Source organism: Etheostoma spectabile, unplaced genomic scaffold (genome assembly GCF_008692095.1).
Source record: "Etheostoma spectabile isolate EspeVRDwgs_2016 unplaced genomic scaffold, UIUC_Espe_1.0 scaffold00008195, whole genome shotgun sequence".
In the NCBI taxonomy this organism is placed as follows: Eukaryota; Metazoa; Chordata; class Actinopteri; order Perciformes; family Percidae; genus Etheostoma; species Etheostoma spectabile.
In genome coordinates this window covers 6,754-16,707 of record NW_022603564.1, presented here as the reverse complement: position 1 = coordinate 16,707, position 9,954 = coordinate 6,754, and the positions used below count along the sequence as shown (strand labels likewise).

Sequence of the window (9,954 nt, the reverse complement as noted above, 5' to 3'; positions counted from 1 at the left end):
GTCACGTCACTTTTAACGCATCACGTTGTCAGACGAAACAAAATCAGCCAATGAGATTTAGAGTTAACGCCCGTTTTAAACTTTCACATCGAAAATTAGCATATTCAGTCGCAGTCCACACACAGGAGGCTAGAGGGAGAGGCTGTGCACACAGCAGCGCGATAGTGACGTCGCAGCAGGATGAGTTAGATCAGCAGCTGGTTGAGATAAAGACCTAAATGTGTGTTTTGGATTTTTTTCATCACAAGTCTGAGAGAATAGATGTTATCGGAGGTTCCATATCTAACCCCGGGGGTTTGTGTCTTTCTATCTATGATTTCATGGTTCTCTTCGGTATCTTCGGGCTTCTCTTCATCTTTACACTCAGGACGGACTTAGTGCCTTTTAGCACGGCAGCACAGACGGGCGGTAAAGGTAAGAACATGTGTGTTTCTTAGTGTTTTCCAACAAATAACAAACTTACACACTTTTCAAAGTTATGAGCCTGACAACACTAAGTTGTCATCTAGTGGAGGAAAATGCGCCTTGGTGTTTAAAACCAGATGCAGAAGTATATGTGAGCATATTTCTATTAGTTCTTGAAATAGTCGGATTGTCAAACTTAACTGTTTTAATTATCTGTGTCAAATGAATCTGACGGCTGACAAGGGGTTAAAAGAGGCTCGTTCGGATGAGCAAGCCGCCTATAAAGGGGTTGAGAGCAGGCAGCAGGGGGGGCGGGGACAAAAAGCTGCTGAAAAGTCAAGACAGTTTACACCTGAGCCCAGCCGCCTTCAGGTTGGACAGGAAGTGACAAAAACCCTGTGGTGCGATTCCCATTTCATAAAATCTAACCAGACCCTCATATCAGCTGGTACACAGTCTCCAGTAGTTTAATTATGACAGAGTAGATCTCATAATGCTCTACATGAGATCTGATGCTGATTTTAATTAACAACACACTGGAGATGATCAGAGATCTGATCAGATTTAGTCTCTCTGACGTCTTAACGTCTCTATCAGCCACACAACATGTATTCTGGACAGAATAAGTCTTTAAATCACACAAATAGCAGTTAAAATCGCTCCGATTCAAAATGACTAGTTAGGCTCGTTGGAGATAAACTGCGCCTCGCCTGTAGAGCGGACCAGGGGCGGGCGGCAACAGAAATCGAAGGGGGGCGTGACAAATAGCTGCGGGAAGGGGGAGTGTCGGCACGACTATCACGCATGCGCATAAATGCGTATCTGAAAACCCAGCTTTCTCCCTGCACTATTGGTACTACGCATGCGTCGGAAAACTTGACGGCCAAGCACTAGGCTCGTTCGAGATGAACTGCGCCTCGCCTGTAAAGTGGACGAGAGCAGGCGGCAGCAGCGGGGGGGGGTGGGGGGCAGAAGCTGCGGTAAAGGGGGACAGTTTCCAGCCGATTCCAGCTCCTTCAGACTGGACAGGAAGTGATGAAAACACTGTGGTGCGATTCCGATTTAATAAAATATAATCAGACCCACATATCAGCTTATACACAGTCTCCAGTTGTTTTAATTATGACAGAGTAGCTGTTAACATGATCTACATGAGATCTGATGCTGATTTTAATTAACAACACACTGGAGATGATCAGAGATCTGCTCAGATTTAGTCTCTCTGACGTCTTAACGTCTCTATCAGCCACACAACACGTGTTCTGGACAGAATAAGTCTTTAAATCAGACAAATAGTTAATATATATATATATATATATATATTATATATATATATATATATATGTATATATATATATATATATGTGTGTGTGTACCATAGACTGTGTGTATATATATATATATACACAGTCTATGTTACATACATAACATGTCCCTCTGTTTCCAGTCGTCGGGGCATTTCAGCCAATCGTGACAGCTCAGGGTGATGATGTCATCCTGCCGTGTCACGTGGAGCCTCAGCTGGACGTGGAGGACATGACGGTGGAGTGGTGGAGGCCAGACGTCCCCCCGGACCCTGCAGATCCACTGAGCAACTACCGGTACGTCCACCGTTACCATGACAAACAGCACGAGGAGGACATGAAGAACCCGTCCTACGCTGGGAGGACGGAGATGTTCCCCGACGGACTGAGACACGGGAACGTCTCTCTGAAGATCAGGGACGTGAGGCGGTCTGACCGAGGACGATACAGATGTGAAGTCCCACATCTGGCGAGTGAGGCAGTTATTATGCTTCATGTTGGTGAGTTCTTTGGTTTTTGTTTTAAAATCTGTTACTGATAAACATACACATTTGTCAAAATAAGGCCACATGAAAACTTGAAGGGTCCATTAGAGATCGGGTGAGAAGCTTCTGGTAAGGATGTCTCCTGGGCGCCTCCCTAGGGAGGTGGTCCAGGCTTGTCCAGCTGGGAGGAGGCCTCGGGGAAGACGCAGGACTAGGTGGAGGGACGTCCAGCAGGGAGGAGGCCTTGGGGAAGACCCAGGACTAGGTTGAGAGATTATATCTCCAACCTGGCCTGGGAACGCCTCGGGATCCCCCAGTCGGAGCTGGTTGATGTGGCTCGGGAAAGGAAAGTTTGGGGTCCCCTACTGGAGCTGCTGCCCCCGAGACCAGATACCGGATAAGAGGATGAAGATAAATGGATGGAAAACTTGAAGGATCATTGTGTCAAAAGCTTCTGTGAGTAAATTATTATAAATCTTGTCTTTCCAGAAACCTGGACGACGAAGAAGCCGCATCTGAGTAATCTTCCAACTCCAGGTCCAAACCACGAGACGGGTGAAGGTGAGAAAACAAACCAACTCTGTGAAGAGGAAAGAAAGAATGGTTTAACGTTTAAGAAGACGCTGAATCATGCTTATGTTTGTGTGTCTGTTGTGTTCCAGTAACAAGCTTTTGCATCTGTTTTTTTCTTCACATCAGGTGGTCGTCACCACCTGAGCATACCGATCCTGTTTCCCTGCGTCGTACTGATCCCGGTTGGATGTTTATGGTACTTCAACAGAGGAACCAGAACCAAACCACTACCAATGGTTCTGGTTCAGGTCGTGGTTTAGGTGGGTGACGGCTGTGACGGTTCTTTCAAAACAACGAAGGCGGATGGTGATAGACTGATGGTTCGTCCAATAACGTTTCTGTTGGTACACGTGGCTGTGTCCAGCGTTACAGAGCTATTTCATAACTTTGATTGTTACAAGTTGATTTCTTACTGACGTACTGATTGCTAAACCTGTGGTTTGATTGACAGGTCGGCGCGTAGCCTTTGTCTTTTAAGATAAATAGAACCATAATTGTATTGTGGAAGACTTGAAAGTCCAACTCATTATGAAAATAATAATAGAGTGTTTTTGGAGGTGGTGACGTCGCCCCCTGCTGGAAATAAGATATAATTCATCTTTAAGACACTTTGGCGTTGGTGTCTGAAGGTTGCTGAAGGCTACTTCACCTTAAAACACCAACGCACTGAACGACCTGCAGGCATTATAATAAGTATTTTACTCCATATTGCACTTTTGCCCCCTAGCCAGCAGGCTAATGCTAGTGCATTAATGGCTAATTAGCCGTTAATGCACAAAGAATAAGTTTGTCCATATAGAGTCTGTCTAGCTCAAACTACTCTTCTTTCTAAATGAATATATAGTTGTTTCTGATTTTTCACAGTAGTAACATTAACAATAAAGCATTTTCTAAACAGAAAATCAGCTGTTACAGGGGATTTTAAAACATCAGCTGGTTTTATTGCGTGATTGCCTTATTTAGTGACTTGATCCAATAAGTGCATTACACCATGAACTCAGGAATCACTTAGAAGAACTTTGGCTTCAAATGAGCCAAACTACAATGTGCAATTTGTTTTAATAACCATCATCTTCTCAGCCAGAGTCAGAAGACATGTGGTTTTAGGTAGATGTGTCTTTCTGATGTCCTGACGTCAACGGGGAGCTTGTTCCCCATAAAGAGCCAAGATGATCAAACTTATGCACTTTATAAATGAATACACATTTAGTTTTTTAGTTTTCTTTTAAACAGCTGTTAAAACTAACAGAAAAGCACTTTTTAGAACCAAACACTGACTTTACTTCTCAATGCTCAAATTATATTTTTATTCTACATTATAATGTAATACAATTTGAACAAATAAACTGTAAAAAATGGCCATGTATCATGTTAAATGGGGGGATCACTGAAACAATCTGTAGACACGACTAACTTTACATACTGTAGGTTTCAGCCCCTCTCCCATCACATGCTTTAGTTTACTGGACAATATCATAATGACAGTATCAGCACTGTTTACATGCACGTAACAGTTGGTGCATGTAACAGTTGGTGCATGTAACAGCTGGTGCATGTAACAGCTGGTGCATGTAACAGCTGGTGCATGTAACAGCTGGTGCATGTAACAGCTGGTGCATGTAACAGTTGGTGCACGTAACGGCTGATACACGTAATCATACACATTCCCTGGTTTGCATGGCGGAGGCTTATTAGTTGTGTCTCTGTGTGTTGTGCTGCCATCTTGAGGATAAAGTCTTTAAACCTGTGTGTGTGTGTGTGTGTGTGTGTGTGTGTGTGTGTGTGTGTGTGTGTGTGTGTGTGTGCAAATGTGAATCATGCCACTCTTTTTTTGTGCTCACATTTTAAAAAGGAATGTCAAATATATCTGCAATGTATTTATAAATATATCTAATATACAGGATTTAATGGCCAATGTGATTGATGCTGTTACGGTTTTTAAAACACTTTAGGGAAATGGCAAATTTCTTTATATAGCGAAAGAAAGAAAGCAGAATCTATTTTAATGTACAGAGCAGAGGCTGCCTGACACCAAGTATTGTTTAATTGAAGATATTCAACAAAGTTACTGCTATTGAAAAAAAAACTTCTTTTAAGTTAACTTCTAAAAGATTCTTTAAGTAGTAAAACCACGCGTTGCATTTGTTACTTTTTGCTTTATATGTTGCACGTTTCCAGACCAATATCCAAAATGGCCTTAATCTAGTCAATGTTTATTTAACTTTACATCTATACATATTGTGTTGGGGGTTTCGGGATGAAAACTGTCCCCAGATAATAAATACAGTTAACTTCTCTGAAGTTTCCTATAAAAATGAAATGCAAAAGCCAAATAACTTCTACAAATGTTAAGGAGAAAATGTGTGTGAGTATAGATATTACTTTATACTCTTAATATGCTCTACCTGTCATGTGTTTATTCATTTACAATTTCTATATTTGAATAACTGAAGGCATCCATTCATTTTTTTTTTCGTTTTCTTTTCGTCCAATTGTTTTGTGGGATTTCCGTGTGTGTGGAGTGTGTTGTATGCCTGTTTTAAATAATAAAATGATAAATTAAAGTGATCTGATAAATGTTTTGTCAGCAACACCAAGACCTGAAATAAAATGTAACAATGAAGGAAAATTACAATTCACACTCTGTGTGTTGCTTCAATTACACACACACACGCTCAGTACCTATACATGCACTAATGGAGAGATGTCAGAGTGTTAGCAGTAATTAGCCTGTGTCTATGTTAATGTTAACTAGCATGTTAGTTACCAGTAATTAGCCTGTGTCTATGTTAATGTTAACTAACATGTTAGTTATCAGTAATTAGCCTGTGTCTATGTTAATGTTAACTAGCATGTAAGCTAGCAGTAATTAGTCTGTGTCTATGTCAACGTTAACTAGCATGTTAGTTAGCAGTAATTAGTCTGTGCCTATGTTAATGTTAACTAGCATGTAAGCTAGCAGTAATTAGCCTGTGTCTATGTCAACGTTAACTAGCATGTTAGTTAGCAGTAATTAGCCTGTGCCTATGTCAACGTTAACTAGCATGTAAACTTGAATATTCTAGGTAAGACTCAGTCATGATGGAGTTGTCTACATTGCTCTGTTAGGACAACAAATATTCACCCAATGATTCCTGCAATTAACCAAAAAAGCTAGAAGAGAAATCTAGAGAGAGTAGTTCTTTATCTGTTTGTGTTCTCAAATGTCTGTTTCTGTTTTACCTGTTGGTGCCAGGGGGGGTATTAGGAATCAATTGAAGAGAAAAGGTTTATTCTTATATTTTTATTTTATCCAAGAAACTCATGCTTTGTCATGTTGGAGGAGTCAGGGGGAGATGTGTGTTGGCAGTAACAGGTCAGCAGGGGGCGCTGCACTGCAGGGAAAGGTCAAAGGTCACGTCCTTAAACACCTGACAGACACAGATGGAAGAAGATGATTCTTCTTGGAGACATTGACCAGTCTCTGTTGTTCTGGTTAATATCTCTGCTTCCAATAATACGGCAAAACCATACAGCTAATTTTAGACATGGTGGTCTAGGAGAGTTGAGTTATGAAACCTTAAATAATACTTTCAAGGTGAAAAGGTTTAATAGTTTGAAGTAAAAGGACTGTATTTGGAAAACTTTCCCTAAATATGTATTTGGTTTAGTTGGCGGACTAAAATCTCTGTTAAATTCTGATTATAAAATTGATATATTACCTGCTAATTTTCATAAACAAGCTCTGCTGGCCTGGAAATTAATTTACAAACATATCTTTACACCAATCAATTAATACGTTTGGAATAACAAGGATATTCAATACAAAACCAAATCTCTGTATTATGGGAGATGGGTCAGTCCACTTATAGTGGTATATTCCAAGGGGGGGGGGGACATTACCAAGAATAAATGTCCAAATAACCATGGAGAGGTAACTCTGCCCTCAGGAAGATTAACTGGTTAATAATCTGGTTAACTGGAGACTAATTCTGTCTTAATAACCAAATAAAAGAGGTTTCTATTAAAATATTCCATTAAATATATATCCAGCAAAATGGAGATTAATGAGATTCAAACTTGATGTTGAATATTTTTCTACTTTCTGTGAATTAGAAGAAGAAACAATCTGTCATTTCTTCTTCACGGGATGTATAGTATACTAAAATATCTGGGTTGATGTTGAACATCTTCTCAGATGAACTCTGGTCGATACGTTCAATGTTAAGATCAAGATGTTTTTGTTTTGAAGGCAACGAGATGGATAAAGATGGATGCTGTTTATTTTGTTTTATTTTGAAAATTCCACCTTCACAAGAAGAAATGAGAATCCGCTAATGCTAATTAGCCGTTAATGCAACAAAAATAAATTTGTCCATATAAACTAGCTCAAACTACTCTTCTTTCTAAATGAATGTATAGTTGTTTCTGATTTTTCACAGTAGTAACATTAACCATAAAGCATTTTCTAAACATAAAATCAGCTGTTACAGGGGATTTTAAAACTATCAGCTGGTTTTATTGCGTGATTACCTTATTTAGTGACTTGATCCAATAAGTGCATTACACCATGAACTCAGGAATCACTTGGAAGAACTTTGGCTTCAAATGAGCCAAAATACAAAGTGCAATTTGGTTTTTTACCCATCATCTTCTCAGCCAGAGTCAGAAGACATGTGGTTTTAGGTAGATGTGTCTTTCTGATGTCCTGACGTCAACGGGGAGCTTGTTCCCCATAAAGAGCCAAGATGATCAAACTTACGCACTTTATAAATGAACACACATTTAGTTGTATTTTCTTTATTTCTCAATGCTCAAATAATAATTTTATTCTACATTATAATGTAAGACAGTTTGACACAAATATACTGTAAAAAAATGGTTAGAATGGAAGTAAGAGTCAACTGACACCTGCCTCGTGTTAATAGATGATCCCATTGATAAACCCAGTCAGTGTCTCAGTGTCTGCTTCATGTAAGGAGACAGTGCAAAGTTATAAAACACATGATTATGTCTGTTGTTTGCTTGTTTGTTTGTTTGTTTTTGTGCTGTAATAAGGCAATTTCCCCGCTGTGAGATGAATAAAATCTAATCTAATCTTATACATGAGTTAAAATGCCAGAATAAGACAAAAGGCTGTTTTTCACCTGTAGTCCCCTGGACTCTATATGTTTAAAATAATAATAATAATATAATAATAATAATAATAATAATAATAATAATAATAATAATATATAAAGAAACAAGAAAGAAAGCCTGAACAAGTATATCAGAACTTCCTCTCTGTTTAATTCTTCCACAGACTTGTAATAATGATAACAATGAGAAAACATGTTTTAATCCTCTCAGAACAGCCTATTTATTTATTATTTAGGAGAAACAAACGTTAATGTTTGTAGGTTATGTAATAACCCCCCCCCCCCGTTTATTTTATTCCCACCAGAACATGAGTTATCTTTAATAAGACTAAAGAACATTACTGAAGTCAACATTTGGATTTGAATGCACCGCTGGTGTCATCTGGTGGAGAAAAAGGGAAATAACAAGTATGTATGCTACGGTTGAAGGCAGTTGAAGTTGGCGCATGCGTAAAAGCGGCTCAATGTTTACACACAAACAGAAAGTACCAAGAGGCAGTAGGCCTAGTTGTCCATATTTCTTATTAGCTCGTGAATTGTGATAACGGTTTCTGTATTAATTAGACCAGGTTTCTAACCCCCCCCCCCCCTTTAAATGAACTACCATCAACATGACATGAGTCCTCTCCAAGTCCAGTCAGCAGCCCCGCAGAGGGAACATGCTCTAATGCTCCAGCTGTTGATGCTGTGCTGAGATGTGTACTGCGACATGTTAGAGGGTCAGTAGCCTAATGACAGGGATCAGTCCATTTATAGTGGTATATTCCTGGGGGGGGCATTATGTTGAACATCTTCTCAGACTGAACACTGCGCGATCGGTTCAATGTAAAGATGAAGATGTATGTGTTTTAAAGGCAACAAGATGGATAAAGATGTTTATTTTGTTTTGTTTTATTTTGAAAATTCCACATTCACAAAAAGAAATGAGGATCCAAACCATTAAACCCTTTTCTCAGGACCTGCTCCGACACAGCAACACTACAGGAGACATTAGGAATAAAGTTAAGACTGGAGTCCTGTTTGATTAATTTGTCATGTACATGACTTTACACACTCTTCTTTCTTTTCTTTATTTATTTTCTACATATATTTGACTTTCTTGTAAATGCACATTCTGGTGATGTAAATCTTTGTTAGAAATAAAATAAAAACGTCACTTTGAACGAATCACGTGGTCAGACAAAACAAAATCAGCCAATTAAATAAATCTGATCAGATCTCTGATCATCTCCAGTGTGTTGTTAATTATAATCAGCATCAGATCTCATGTAGAACATCCTGAGATCATAATAACCCTAATTAAACCAACTGGACTGTGAACCAGCTGATATGAGGGTCGGATTAGATTTTATTATATCTGAACCACACCACATACACTACAAAATACCCTGAAACTTACATCTCTGATCCCAATTTCCACCTTTAAGCAAAACCTCCAAAATTACATTGTTGACTCTTGTTCCTGCTGACAATCATGAATCATATTTATACACACATATTTAAGCTCTTATTCTTTATCTTTCTTCGTTGACTGTCTTTTTTTTATTCAGTTGCTTGTTCTATGTGTCATGTGTTTGACTATGTAAAGTTGTACAGTATGTTCATATCTATTTCTGTAGCCTCTTGGCCAGGTCACGTTTGTAAATGAGAATTGGTTCTCAAACAGTTTACCTGGATAAATAAAGGTTAAATAAATAAATAAACAGTGTTGCTGTGCATTCCTGACTCACCCTGAGGATAGAAGCTGTCAATCGTTACCGCAGGACTTTGGCTCTCCCACCCCCATCTCCTCGAACAGCGCTTTAGTAAACACAAAAACGTCACGTTACTTTGAACGAATCACGTTGTCAGACGAAACAAAATCAGCCAATGAGAATTAGGGTTGACGCCCCTTTTTTAACTTTCACATTGGAAATTAGCATGTTCTGACTCAAGCCACGGCATGCAGCATCCAAACCATGCAGCCCTGACGGAGGAGCACCAGGATGAGATAGATCACCAGCTGTAGTAAGATGAAGACCTAAATGTGTGTTTTTGGACTTTTTTTCATCACAACTCTGAAAGAAGACA

The 9,954-nt window shown here is 39.2% G+C and overlaps 1 protein-coding gene across 3 annotated transcripts; it reads left to right on the top strand.

Moving 5' to 3' along the window:
* Positions 1-5,470, top strand: LOC116678801 (uncharacterized). Of its 3 annotated transcripts, none has more exons than XM_032508519.1 (5): positions 4-414; positions 1,853-2,221; positions 2,684-2,755; positions 2,894-3,117; positions 3,312-5,468. In XM_032508519.1, the coding sequence occupies exons 1-4, from the start codon at positions 219-221 to the stop codon at positions 3,025-3,027; spliced, it is 771 nt and encodes a 256-aa protein (XP_032364410.1). In that variant the 5' UTR covers positions 4-218; the 3' UTR covers positions 3,028-3,117; positions 3,312-5,468. The 3 variants fall into 3 exon arrangements, with proteins under 3 accessions (XP_032364411.1, XP_032364410.1, XP_032364412.1); XM_032508521.1 differs by having other exon boundaries at positions 9-414; positions 1,853-2,209; positions 3,312-5,467; XM_032508520.1 differs by having other exon boundaries at positions 1-414; positions 2,894-5,470.
* Positions 5,471-9,954: the final 4,484 nt, after the last annotated feature.

What these genes read in the sequence shown, in the direction of transcription:
- LOC116678801 (XM_032508520.1), top strand. Translation starts at nt 219, where the DNA reads ATGTGTGTTTTGGATTTTTTTCATCACAAGTCTGAGAGAATAGATGTT. An exon ending in AGCACAGACGGGCGGTAAAG is followed by an intron (nt 415 to 1,852) that starts GTAAGAACATGT and finishes CTCTGTTTCCAG; the next exon opens with TCGTCGGGGCATTTCAGCCA. An exon ending in AAACCACGAGACGGGTGAAG is followed by an intron (nt 2,756 to 2,893) that starts GTGAGAAAACAA and finishes TCTTCACATCAG; the next exon opens with GTGGTCGTCACCACCTGAGC.